The 14,453-nt window shown below is 41.8% G+C and overlaps 1 protein-coding gene across 5 annotated transcripts in view; it reads left to right on the top strand.

Moving 5' to 3' along the window:
• Positions 1–14,453, top strand: part of LOC110527879 (FERM domain-containing protein 4B) — a 62,977-nt gene that overhangs the window by 23,491 nt on the left and 25,033 nt on the right. For all 5 annotated transcript variants that reach the window (XM_036983367.1, XM_021609464.2, XM_036983366.1 and 2 more), the window contains exons 2-7: positions 2,807–2,872; positions 2,991–3,085; positions 3,389–3,481; positions 3,950–4,034; positions 6,809–6,865; positions 7,231–7,253. In XM_036983367.1, coding sequence (XP_036839262.1) covers positions 2,807–2,872; positions 2,991–3,085; positions 3,389–3,481; positions 3,950–4,034; positions 6,809–6,865; positions 7,231–7,253 — 419 coding nt within the window. The remainder of the gene's footprint in view (positions 1–2,806; positions 2,873–2,990; positions 3,086–3,388; positions 3,482–3,949; positions 4,035–6,808; positions 6,866–7,230; positions 7,254–14,453) is intronic.

The raw sequence follows: 14,453 nt of genomic DNA on the forward strand, positions 1-14,453 counted from the left end.
TTGACTTGTCTTGTTGATATATTGCTTTCTGTAAATGGGCATATCTGTCAGGAGTTGTCTGGGGTCTATAGAATAACCATCACGTTGTGGCGATAACGGAGTATGTCCAAAGGGGAACTACATTTCAATTTCACTTTCAGAATGAAATAATGTTTTTGATAGATTGCCTTGGACTGGTTAGTGTCCAGTTCATGGTGTCTATTGGGTGAAAGTTTGCAGTTTGTACCTGTGAGGACTGAGTCCCAGAGACGGGTTTACAGGGGTCTCATGGCACATGTGGAAGTCATCAGGAAGCAGCATGGCCAGTCTTTTGATCTCCCAGATAGAAGCGAAGCACTTTGAAATGCTGTTTTTTTGCTGGAGCACCTGAATGGGATCTTGCGTGTGCACAAATGACACATCCTCAATAACTCTACGTACATGTCTGTCAAATCTTGAAAATGTTCAAAAATGTCAATAATTCAGATCTGTCAAATTAGGAAAGGTTGGCCTTCATGAAGTATTACTAAACCAAATGGCATGATTCATATTTGTAGATCATTATCAGTGAAGATGGATGGTGACAGGAGATGGAAATGAGTGAGAATATGTGGGGCTTAATGCAGTGAATTACAGGCGGGGGCTAACGCTGCAGGGCTGGAGCTAAGCCCATGTAGGTCAGTGTCTGGAGGTCGTGTGAAGAGGCCATGGCTGGAACGTCCCACCCCAATGACAGGCTGTCAAGGGGATGACCTCTGTGTCATGGCTATTACACATCACATGACCTTCCTTTAATCCTGCGGGTCAACCTCTCTAAAGCCATGGCCTCTAGCCTTCTGCAAGCGTGGGGAGGGGGGGGGGGGGGGGGGGGGGGGGGGCGGTCCATCCTTAGTGATTCTTACAACTTAGTTACTTAAAGTAAAAAAATTGTTAGGATAGATAGTCACCAACAATTCTTATTTTACTGCCATGCTACTAGGAAAAAATAAATGAGTGAAAAAAACATTGTCGATCCACAGCACATTGTACATCTTTATGGTCTAAGGGTATTTTAGGCGTCTGTTTAAATGTTTTATGAGTCTCTCTGTCTTTCTGAAATTGGTTGTGCAGTGAGCTGTAGCGTAATTCTTTGGAGATAGGGTTCAGACTGAGCAGTAGCTCATTAGTTGCTAAGGCAAATTTAAAATAGGTGGTAGTGTGAGGGTAGGTAGACGGGGCTTTAGGGGGCAAGAGAAGGGCACAAGCGAGGAGCAGAAAATCAGGGGGCGTAATTAAATGAGTACTACTGTTATTATACTTTATCCCGTTAAACAATGTTAGAAGACTAACACATTTTAGACCATGAAGATACTGGCCTCTTTGTTTTTATGTTTTGATGTCATTTGTCCGTAACAATGCAACATTGATAAATATAATGTGGTGTGGATCATGCACTGGACAACCACATAATCCCTTAAAGGGTTACTATAGTGACTAATCCCTGCACAGACAATGGAGCTTGTGTAATTAACAGCTACAATAATTCTCTATATTAAGATGGATTACACAGAAAGCACACAATGTTCTATGCAAACCGGCCCTATAGTTTCTTCTGTGTTACAAAAACTCTAAGAATTTGATCGTCATCCAGTAATCCATGATTGTGTTTTTGTTCTTTGCTGTATAGGTGGGCTATTGAACCAATCGGAAAGGGCTTGAATTCTCAAGGGAGATAATGATTCAACTTTGTTTTTGAAATGCCTAAAAACTACACTTTGAGTTTAGAAAAAGGGGAGTTTACATAATTTAGTGTTTGCGTGACAGTAATTAAAACGCTTGGTCCAGACATGTTCACAAGTGAGTACATTTCAATGAGGTTTTATGTATTCAAAAACAAAGTAAAAACGTAGCCTGTATAACAGTTTAAAATCAGCTCTGTTGTGGTGAAGGGAACAATATGTTCTGGTAGACTGTAGTTAACATCAGCCCAGAACGTCTATTCCCACCCTGTGGTCACTGGTCCCTAACGTGACAGTCACTTTCCACCACAGAGGCCAGGCCAGCCAAGCCAGTTGGGAGCCACATGTTTTTCACTCCAACGGGTCACAGAAATAAATGTTGTCGTCTTTGCCACATTCCTGAGTGTCAGGCAGCCTTGAGAGTCAACATTGACACGAATCCTGTGCAGTATCTTTCCCTGGTTTCCCTGCAACTTTCGCAGACCTCTTACATGGCCATTCTTTGTTTGTTTCTCAGGTTTACCTGACCATTCAGTGTTTCTTGTTTCTTACAACTGTGTTGGAAACAAATGTCCTTAATCCTCTACACACTCTCAGAAATAACAGAATAAGGAAAGCACATTATGGGTCTTAAAATATCACCAACAATATCACCAACCGTAGTTTGACTGCCCACTACGTGCCGTTCACGCCAAACACCGCCACACACTCATCTCACCCAAGGACATGGAATAATATACGGCAAGCACACACACACACCTGTAAAATGTGCCGACAGCACCCGAACACTAACATCCATTTGGACAATGGAAAAGGAATCCATTCATCTATTCAACAGCTATACCGTAGATTATTCATTTTCTTGTCTTACATGGGAGGAAAGGCTTGGATCATTAGATTTGGTTCATGTTAATGAGAGTGGTGCAGAGGAAGGTCATGGATGTAGGGTGTACAGCTGCCGTGCCGCTGGTTGGGTCTCAGCAGTGCATGGAGACACCAGGAATTAGATGGTGGTGCTAGAGTGAGGGTGTAGTAGCCGCTGTGCTGGGTGTCGTGAAAGTGTCGCCATGCTGTCTGGGGATCTCATCATGTCTGTTCCCTTCCCACAGATGACGGAGGGCCGGCTATGCCAGGTGCACCTCCTGGACGACAGGAAGCTGGAGCTGCTGGTCCAGGTAGGTACGCACCCTCTACACAAACTCAACCTCTGTGCTTTGAATTGTCGTTATTCTCTAGTGTGGAAACTTCATGCACTTGTGTTCATTTGTACTCTACCTGGTTTCATTTTCCTAGCCAAAGCTCTTGTCCCGGGATTTGTTAGATTTGGTGTCCTCACACTTTAACCTGAAGGAGAAGGAGTATTTTGGACTATTCTTCATCGATGACACGTATGTACAATTCCTAGCTACATTCTAGTTCACTGACATATGTCCAATATGTGGGTGTCAGATATAAAATACTGTACATGGGTGCAAACCAGTCTAGCTCTTTTTCCATGCTGCTGATTGCATCTCCATGACACAAGTTGAAATGATGCAACTTAAGAGAGAACTTTGTATTAGTCTATCAGTTGACAGCACAGTTAAATAGATTGCATCTCTTGTAAGTAACATGAGTTCTAACAGAGTAGTCGTGTTGATGATCACGTATTCTGCCTATAACCCTATAAATCTGCTTGTATCCTTCCCAAGTGGTCAGAGTAACTGGCTCCAGCTGGATCGCAGGGTCCTGGATCATGACTTCACTAAAAAGACTGGTCCAATGGAGCTCAAATTCCTGGTCAGGTGAGGGATCTCTCTCTCTCGCTCGCTTTCTCTCTCTCTCAGCTGGTAGCCTACAGTATGGACCGCCGTACTGTACCAGCCAGCTACCCTATAGTGTACCACATCTATCATCAGGCTTAGGCTTTGACAGTGTGTCTTACATGCTCTTAAATCCATTGACTTACCCTTCCTCTTTGCAAATTAGGCTATATGTGGTTTATTTGAAAATCCATTGAGGAAGAAAAAGTAGGTATCTATAAATGTTGGCCAGGCTCAAAGAGCTGGGCGTCATTGTTCATTCCCCCAGTGTTGATAGGAGGTACTTGTAACCCTGACCACATGTAGCTAGTCATGTCCAGTAGATGGTGCTAATGTAATATTCTGCAATATGAACGACTTCTGAAATTGGGGTGTGCAACCAGGAGCATTACCCTTACACCTAATTCAAGCACTTCATTTAATTACATCATGTCTATTTGTGTTTTGCAGGTTTTATATTGAGAAGATAACATTCTTGAAAGAGAATACAACAGTAGAGCTGTTTTTCCTAAATGCCAAATCGTCAGTCTTTAATGTAAGTGGATGTAGCTACTTTTCTTACATTTGTTACTCAATATGATTTTATTGAGCTTACCACGAGTCAGCCCTCCATAGCCTGTCCTTCAATTTCCATGCCAATGCACATATTGTGCTTACCCTGTTCCACTGCATGCTCAGACATAAACCAATTGGATGACCTGTGATCATTTGAGAAGTGAAAATATAATCCCACAAATGTAATTACAAGCCAAAGGTTCCTGTTGTGGAATTCTAGTTGATAGGATGACTGGCTGCTGGAACTGAAAGTTGGCTCCAGACATCAATATCTTAAAACAACAAGCATGTGGGCCAGAAACACAGTAGGTGGCCAGAGAATTCTTATGTCTACACATTATTTTCAGAAGACAGTAAGGACTAGCTGTTTGACTGGACACTCTCCACTCTCATTACTATCAATTATTTTAAGCTCGTTCAAAAACAGTCTTTATAGCAGTTCTTCTACAGAGTTACTTGAGTTCTTCACTTGACTTGCTGACTTCACAGAGACTTCCCAGCTTTTGTTTTATGTAGGCTACTCTAATGCAACATTCTTCAACACAATGATGGCTTTCAGGCTTTCTCCAAGAGTACCAAATAGTTCCCTAATCCTTCAAAATATCATTTGACTTAGGGCTTTCTATTTGGAAACACTGCACTGTACAAACATGAAAAAGAACAATATCCTGATTCACTGCCTCTTCTCTCTGAGGCCTGTGCATATTTCCCATGCCACACACAGCTCAGCCAGACTAGAAGAAATCAATTTCTGAGCTGTGTTGCTGTAAAACTATTAGATAACCAAGAGGAGGAAATCATTGGATAATGCAGCTGGAGGAACAGGTCTAACATTTCATAATGTACACATACAGACACACATACATCACATGGTCACACACACATGTGAGAATTGTAAAATAAAGTAGTGTTATCTACCAGTGATTGTAAAGGGTTGAGTGCTGCACCCACTGTTGACTTCCCTTATTAGTCTGACATTGGAAAGCTGACCTTTGACCATCAATTGCTTTTTTTTTTTATTATTGCAATTTGATTTTGGCAGATGCATTCGTACTGCCTATTGCATTATCTCCTCCTCCTGTATTATACATATGCTAAAATGTATTACTCAATTCTACTGCCATTTACTTTATGTTCGTATTCGTATCTTTTGTTTTCTTATTGTTGTTGCATTGTCGAAGGTAAGCATTTCGTTGGACGATGTATACCCTGCGTATCCCGTACATACGACTAATACAACTTGAACCTTAACAGAATTACACTGAATGAAAATATAAAAGCAACAATTTCACTGAGTTATATTTCATGTAAGGAAATCAGTAAATTGAAATAAATTCATTAAGCCCCAATCTATTGATTTCACATGACTGGGCAGGGGTGCAGCCTTGGGGTGGCCTGGGAAAGGCAAAGGCACACACACTCGGGAGCCAGGCCTACCCACTGGGGAGCCAGGCCCAGCCAATCAGAATTAGTTCTTCCCCACAAAAAGGGCTTTATTAAAAATATGTTGGAGGTGGCTGAAGGTAGAGAAATTAACATTCAATTATTTGTCAACAGCTAAACATTCCTGCAGTCAGCATGCCAAATGCACGCTCCCTCAACCTGAGACATGTGCAGCATCGTGCTGTGTGACAAAACTGCACATTTTAGAGTGGCCTTTTATTGTTCCCATCACAAGGTGCACTTGAGTAATGATCCTGCTGTTTAATCAGACAATTGATATGCCACACCTGTCAGGTGGATTATCTTGGCAAAGGAGAAATGATCATTAACATGGATGTAAACAAATTTGTGCATTTGAGAGAAATGAGCTTTTTGTGTGTATGGAACATTGCTGGGATCTTTTATTTCAGCTCATGAAACATGGGACACTTTACATGTTGCATTTATATTTTTGTTCAGTGTGTGTGTCTGTGTGTGAATGTGTGTGTATATATATATATATATATATATATGTATCAGTATGTATGAGTAGCCAACAGCCATTTGCATTTGTTTATCACCTACAGTTGCCGAATTACTTAAGAGGAAACGATGGATCCCATTCCCAATAGTTCAGATGTGATAGGGGGTACATGTTTTGCTATCTGGGAGGCTACCCATGTATTTACGCGCCCTTGATCATCTCCACGCCACGGAGATAGTCTTACATCTTGAGCAGCCTGTCTGCCTTTCTACTTTAGAGGGTACTAGCAAGCTAACAACAGCCCCACCGTGTCCTCCATCGAGTGACCTAAAAACTTCACGCACACTGCCAATTCATAACCCTGTATTGAACTTAACATAAATCCATTTGATATCATACACACTATACATACGTTATGGGATACGTGCATTTTGTGGATAGTGATCCAACGTTGCCAGGAGTAACTTTTTTTCCCCTGGTCACTGGAGGAACGTGAACCTGCTCTCAGAATGTACCATTTTGATAAGGGGGTTGAAATGATAAAGAACTGCGATTTATACTGGCTTTTTGTAACTATTGTATGCACGTTCGTTCTATGTTATGATAAACGTAACAATAATTCGTTTCGAGCATGGATGAAGAATATGAAAAACTCTTCTAATATTCCGACTCAACCTTAAACACGCGCACCCATTTTTCAGTGACAATGGTTCAGTCGGTAACTGTGGAGCAGAGGTACGGCTGGTAATGAGATTTGCCTCAAGTCAAGTGCTACTGTTCGAATGTGGTACACTTGTTTTTCCACCCTATAATATTGCACAATTTCCTTTTTTTTCCCCCCACGGCAGGAGATCATCGAAGTGGAGAGTGAAAACGTTTTCAAATTAGCTGCTTACGCCTTGCAGGTAAATTTATTTTTGTAGTTTGTGGAGTTGTCATTCATCAGCGATTTGAATCTAAACTGAATCTACACTGCATGCATGCACGCTTGTTACAAAAAAGGTTAGGGTTTCGGAACTTTTATTTTGAGAGATGTGTAGTAGTTACGTTTTTACTTTAATATTGAAGTCGTTTACTATGATTTTAGTTCTTTAGCGTGCAATTATGTTTTGCTGTAATGCTATTCAACACGGAGTGAGATTAAAAAGTGTTCCCGTGGTCCCAAGGAACATTCAAGACTTGCTATGACATAGGCCTATTGATGTTGAAGTCCTCCAGGCTACTTGTTGTATCATCATTCCCACTAATAAGGGTGCTATTTTTTTCCCAGGAGGCCAAAGGAGACTACACAAAGTAAGGATTCACTCATGTCAACTCAAATCGATAAATAAATAATATTATTAGAATACAGTCAATTGTGTGTGAAATTATGATCTGCATGCGTCTTTTGTTAAAGACAATTGTAATAAAATTGCTTAAACTTGCACAGGCTATTCACTCAGTCGCATTTCCAACACCTTTTTGTGTAAGCTTCAAGTTTCTTAATTAATTAAGCAGTCTATAGTCGTATTACAGTAAGCAATCTACGCATTTGTTATTTACCCCATAATCGATGCTTCTATGTAGTTTGACCCACATGTTTGAGACCTGTGGTGTTGGGTCGAAGCTCAGTGGACAACCCAGGCAGGGAGGGTCGCAGTGGTCATTTAATGGTTAATTACGTTGGTTCAGATTTGGGGTTTTATCTTGGTGTTCCCTTAGTAACTGATGATTTCCTTGATGTTGTTCTTTTGGTGTTGAGCTGGAATTTGCTTTACCTGCAACTCTGTTTTATATGGTCCCTGTTTTATGTATTCCCTGTTGATGAAAGCATCTGTAGAACATACAGTGATGCTTCTAGATGCAGTTTTCCTGCTCAGTTCTGATTGCATGTTAAATGGGACGTGTTTTATTGTTTTCAATCTCCATTGCTCAGTAGCCAAATGCTATAGGCTCTACTCTGGAAAACCTGACCTCAATTGCTTTCTGTTGAGTTTGTGTCCTGGCTATTGCATTTCCTTTCCCCGCATCTAGTTCAGTACACTGAACTATGTCTTGGGTTAGATTGTTGTTGGCTGCACAAGATGGCAATCATTCATCTTCTCCCTCAATGTTATATAGAACTAGGACTAATATGTTTTTGTGGCAGTATTAAGCACTTTAAGGCTTGGCCAAATGATAAGGTTTGTTATTTTAGTTGTCAGTTGGAGAGGGCTGAGGTAGTCAGTAAATATTGTCCTGTCTGTCAGAGTGGACGAGCTGGTTATATTGCTGAACCTGTGGGGCGTTTTCCCCAGCTTGGGTCCCCTAGAGGCCCCTGGCCATTATCTGAACACAAGGCTTTGTGTTCTGCTCTGTGAGGAATTGTATGGTGTGAATGCACACCGTGATATTTAATGCTGAAAATGCCTGTTTGTTTCTACGTTAAAGTCCCATCTTTGTACTCTCAAAAACTCTAGGACCAATTTTTTTTTTTTCAAGCCCACCTTTCAGCAAGCTTCAGAGTTGATGGTGATTGTATTCTATTCAGACTGGCCAGTGAAGCCCTTCACAGCTTTGTATTGCAGTATGTTAGGGGTGATTTACAGATTTTCTTTAGCCCTGAGGTGTCAGGCAGCTACGTGAGTTAATGTTTCAGCCTTTGAGGGCGTGGGGATGTGCTGCACTTTGTCCTGACTGAAAGCACAATGAAACAGACCCTGTCAACAAAGTCTGTAAAATCATTGTGGATGGCAGCCTGTCCAACTATATAGCCCAGCCTACACTCTCCTGAGTTGTTCTTAGGCTAATACATTATTTTTTCTCTCTGATGGTTTTCATTTGTACCTTTTTGGAGGAGGAAGGTTGGCAAATCCCCTCATATAACATACGCTGCTTAAGACAGGCATTGCGAAGGGCCCTGCAGCTCTGAGATTAGATGTGGAGGAGTTAGGGAGACCCCCCTTTCCAATTTACAGCCTGTTCTAAGAAGGATGAGCCTTAAGAGTGCAGACCCCACTGGCCCACTGTAAACTGCCAGGCGTCAGAGGGACTAACCATTATGATGTCATCTCTCGTGGTCAAAGCCCCCCCCCCAGTCAGATGTTGTTAGTATAATACATTAGGTCTATAGGTTACAGCAGGGGTTTCCAACCTAGTGGGGCAACAACATTTTGTGGGGGTCTTTCCTTGATTTGAATATATTTTTTATATATATACAGTGGGGCAAAAAAGTATTTAGTCAGCCACCAATTGTGCAAGTTCTCTCACTTAAAAAGATGAGAGGCCTGTAATTTTGATCATAGGTACATTTCAACTATGACAGACCAAATGAGAAAAATCCAGAAAATCACATTGTAGGATTTTTAATTAATTGATTTGCAAATTATGGTGGAAAATAATTATTTGGTCACCTACAAACAAGCAAGATTTCTGGCTCTCACAAACCTGTAACTTCTTTGAGGCTCCTCTGTCCTCCACTCGTTACCTGTATTAATGGCACCTGTTTGAACTTGTTATCAGTATAAAAGACACCTGTCCACAACCTCAAACAGTCACACTCCAAACTCCACTATGGCCAAGACCAAAGAGCTGTCAAAGGACACCAGAAACAAAATTGTAAATTCCCTGCACCAGGCTGGGAAGACTGAATCTGCAATAGGTAAGCAGCTTGGTTTGAAGAAATCAACTGTGGGAGCAATTATTAGGAAATGGAAGACATACAAGACCACCATGATCAAAATTATCATAAAAACGGTGAGCAAAAATCCCAGAACCACACGGGGGGACCTAGGAAATGACCTGCAGAGAGCTGGGACCAAAGTAACACAGCCTACCATCAGTAACACACTACACCGCCAGGGACTCAAATCCTGCAGTGCCAGACGTGTCCCCCTGCTTAAGCCAGTACATGTCCAGGCCCGTCTGAAGTTTGCTAGAGAGCATTTGGATGATCCAGAAGAAGATTGGGAGAATGTCATATGGTCAGATTAAACCAAAATATAACTTTTTGGTAAAAACTCAACTCGTCGTGTTTGGAGGACAAAGAATGCTGAGTTGCATCCAAAGAACACCATACCTACTGTGAAGCATGGGGGTGGAAACATCATGCTTTGGGGCTGTTTCTCTGCAAATTGACCAGGACGACTGATCCGTGTAAAGGAAAGAATGAATGGGGCCATGTATTGTGAGATTTTGAGTGAAAACCTCCTTCCATCAGCAAGGGCATTGAAGATGAAACGTGGCTGGGTCTTTCAGCATGGCAATGATCCCAAACACACCGCCCGGGCAACGAAGGAGTGGCTTCGTAAGAAGCATTTCAAGGTCCTGGAGTGGCCTAGCCAGTCTCCAGATCTCCACCCCATAGAAAATCTTTGGAGGGAGTTGAAAGTCTGTTGCACAGCAACAGCCCCAAAGCATCACTGCTCTAGAGGAGATCTGCATGGAAGAATGGGCCAAAATACCAGCAACAGTGTGTGAAAACCTTGTGAAGACTTACAGAAAACATTTGACCTCTGTCATTGCCACCAAAAGGGTATATAACAAACTATTGAGGAACTTTTGTTATTGACCAAATACTTATTTTCCACCATAATTTGCAAATAAATTCATTAAAAACCCTACAATGTGATTTTCTGGATTTTGTTTCCTCATTTTGTCTGTCATATTTGAAGTGTACCTATGATAAAAATTACAGGCCTCTCTCATCTTTTTAAGTGGGAGAACATGCACAATTGGTGGCTGACTAAATACTTTTTTGCCCCACTGTATATACACACCACACATACACACACACACACACACACACACTGAACACAAATATAAACGCAACATGCAACAATTTTACTGAGTTACAGTTAATGAGGAAATATGTCAATTTTAAATAAATTCATTAGGACCTAATCTGTGGATTTCTCATGACTGGGAATACAGATATCCATTTGTTGATTACAGATACCTGCACCTCAGGATCTCGTCACAGTATTTTTGTGCATTCAAATTGCCATCGATTAAAATGCGATTGGGTTCGTTGTCTGTAGCTTATGCCTGCCCATACCATAACCCCACCGCCACCATGGGGCACTCTGCTCACAACGTTGACATCAGCAAACCGCTTGCCCACGCGGCGCCATACATGTGGGCTGCGGTTGTGAAGCCGGTTGGACATACTGCCAAATTCTGTAAAACAATGTTGGAGGCAACAAATGGTAGAGAAATGAACATTACATTGTCTGGCAACAGCTCTGGTGGACATTCCTGCCGTCAGTGTGCCAATTGCACACTCCCTCAACTTGACATCTGTGGCATTGTTGTGTCAGACAACTGCACATTTGAGTGGTCTTTTATTGTCCCCAGCACAAGGTGCACCTTTGTAATGACCATGCTGTTTAAGTAGCTTCTTGATATGCCACACCTGGTGGATGGATTATCTTGGCAAAGGAGAAATGCTCACTAACGGGGGTGTACATTTCTGGGATCTTTTATTTTTTTTTCAGCTCATGGGACCAACACTTAACATGTTGCATTTATTTTTGTTCAGTATTGATGCATTTATTTTTTACAATTTGCGATTGTTTATATACTGATCTAAAATTATGCATATATCCGTAATGCTTTAAGCTTGAAACAAGAGGTAAAATGCCCTAGGAAGACACGACACTGGTACACATGCAAATAAATTTGGTTGGTCTCTACGACAGTCAGAAGCAGAGTTACGACCTAAAGTCGACAAGTCAAATAAATTGGACTTTGCTTGGGAAGTAATCTTATATAATGTGTGACTCTGTTGCTATCAATTGATCTATTCACTTTCTGTAAATTTAGGGTTCATGTAAATTATCATAACATATTTGGTAATGGAATAACATTTGGGTCTAGACTTTATTTTCCTTACGTAATTTAATAATAATTCATATCTAAAATATGTTTTGTCAATCTATGTAGAATTGCAGGAAAGGAACCTCAAAACAACAATTTTCCTACGTCCCTCAAATGAAACAATATCAAGCTAGTGGCTATGTGAAAAAGGGGCCCTGCGGGGGGATTGGGAGCCCCTGAGTTACAGCACCCCTGCCTGGCACTGTCAATTCACTCACTCGAGTGTAGATTCAACCTGCTTTTACTGAGACTTTCACAGCAATGGGGACCACATCTCTTTTCACACCAGTCTCTTTCCCTGGATTTCCTTTCCAATGAACTACTCTCAGCCCACTGAAATAGCTGACATATGAGTGTTTAGCCTACACGCTGGCTGGCTGGGTGGAGGAGTTGCCCCCAGCCCACGCTGCAGGAAGATAAGACATCGTAATGAATTCCAGATTGCTGACAAGGCGATGTGGCTTCAGAGTAGATCACCCGACAACACCAGGCCCAGCGCCCTATAAAATGTATGCCATCAAACTCCGTAGCAGTGAACTGCCATAGCAGCAGAAACCAGTGAACCTTGAAGCAGCTAGCTTGGGAGCAATTATTCAAGTGAGTCTCTCTCTGTAGTGTTTCACCTTTGTGTGGAGTAAGCAGGTTCCCATAACTAGATCATTATGGCCTCTGCATGCTAGTGATTGTTTAGCTTTTTTTCATTAACTTTGAAGATGGAGAAACCTCAAGTGAGATATTTGAAAATGTAAGATCAGCTCATGCTTTTTGTTTTGTTAGTACGTACATCCGTCACTGTAAATAAGAATTTGTTCTAAACTGACTTGCCTAGTTAAATAAAGGTTACACATCCAATACGTTCAATAAAAAAGGACCAAAACATAAGTATTATAAGTTGGCCCAGTAGTTTAGAACCTGATAAAGATATGAAACACCTGCCGTTCTGAGTCCTGTCCAAGAGGCCCAGTCATATTTTTGAAAAGCTCTCCTCTTAAGTTGTACAGTACCTTTTTAACACTGCATGCCAGAACTGGTGAATGGCTTTTGTTCTGGGCTTCAATGCTCTGGCCTGCCAAGTAAATAGCACTCTTTGGCGATCAGTAATTGTAGAGCAAGTGCTCCCCCCTCGTGTGTTTTGGAGTGACTCATAGTTCACTATCACAGACCTTGATAGTGACATGCAGCACAGTTAGTAAAGAGAGATAACATGCTAATGCTGTGTTTTTAGATCACTTCCAGACTTCTACATACTAATCAGTACTCAAAAGTGAGAGGAAATAGTATTCAAAATGACAAAGTATTGTAGACCTGTGTCTCATTCTTTGCACTGGTATAATAGATTATGGAAGTCAATGCCTGTACTGCACACACCAACCTCAAGGAATGTTGACAATGTATATGTGATGGCATTAACAAACACATACTCTTGAGTAGGGTTGCAAAATTCTGGGAACTTAAAATAAATTCCCAGATGATCCCAAAATTCCAGTTGGAAGATTCCCGGAATCAGTCAGGAACTTTTACATGCTGTTTTACCCACTTCATATGTGTATATACTGTGTTATAGTCAAGGCTCATCCTATATACAGTGCATTTGGAAAGTATTCAGACCCCTTCCCCTTCTCCACATTTTATGTTACAGCCTTATTCAAACTCCTCATCAACTCTAAACACAATACCCCATAATGACAAAGCGAAAACAGGTTGAGAGTTTTTCAACTTTATAACAAATATTTACAAGTATTCAGACCCTTTGCTATGAGACTTGAAATTGAGCTCCGGTGCATCCTGTTTCCATTGATTGTCCTTGAGATGTTGCTACAACTCTCCTGGAGTCCACCTGTGGGAAATTCAATTGATTGGACATGATTTGGAAAGGCACACGCCTGTCTATATAATGTCCCACAGTTGACAGTGTATGTCAGAGCAAAAATCAAGCCTTGAGGTCAAAGGAGTTGTCTGTAGAGCTCCGAGACAGGATTATGTCGAGGCATAGATCTGGGGAAGGGTGCCAAAACATTTATGCAGCACTGAAGGGCCCCTAGAACACAGTGACCTCCATCATTCTTAAATGGAAGAAGTTTGGAACCACCAAGACTCTTCTTAGAGCTGGCCAAACTGAGCAATTGTGGGAGAAGGGCCTTGGACAGGGAGGTGACCAAGATCCCGATGGTCACTATGACAGAGCTCCAGAGTTCCTCTGTGGAGATGGGAGAACCATCCAGAAGGACTACCATCTCTGCAGCACTCCACCAATCAGGCCTTTATGGTAGAGTGGGCAGACGGAAGCCACTCCTCAGTAAAAGGCACATGACAGCCCACTTGGAGTTTGCCAAATGTCACCTAATGGACTCTCAGACCATGAGAAACAAGATGATCTGGTCTGAAACCAAGATGGGACACTTTGGCCTGAATTCCAAGCGTCACGTCTGGTAAAGCATGGTGGTGTCAGAATCATGCTGTGTGGATGTTTTTCAGCGGCAGGGACTGGGAGACTAGTCAGGATCGAGGGAAAGATGAATGGAGCAAAGTGCAGCGAGATCCTTGATGAAAACCTGCTCCAGAGCACTCAGTACCTCCGACAGGAAAACGACCATAAGCACACAGCCAAGACAGGAGTGGCTGCGGGACAAGTCTCTGAATGTCCTTGAGTGGCCCAGA

The sequence above is a fragment of the Oncorhynchus mykiss genome, chromosome 7 (genome assembly GCF_013265735.2).
Source record: "Oncorhynchus mykiss isolate Arlee chromosome 7, USDA_OmykA_1.1, whole genome shotgun sequence".
In the NCBI taxonomy this organism is placed as follows: Eukaryota; Metazoa; Chordata; class Actinopteri; order Salmoniformes; family Salmonidae; genus Oncorhynchus; species Oncorhynchus mykiss.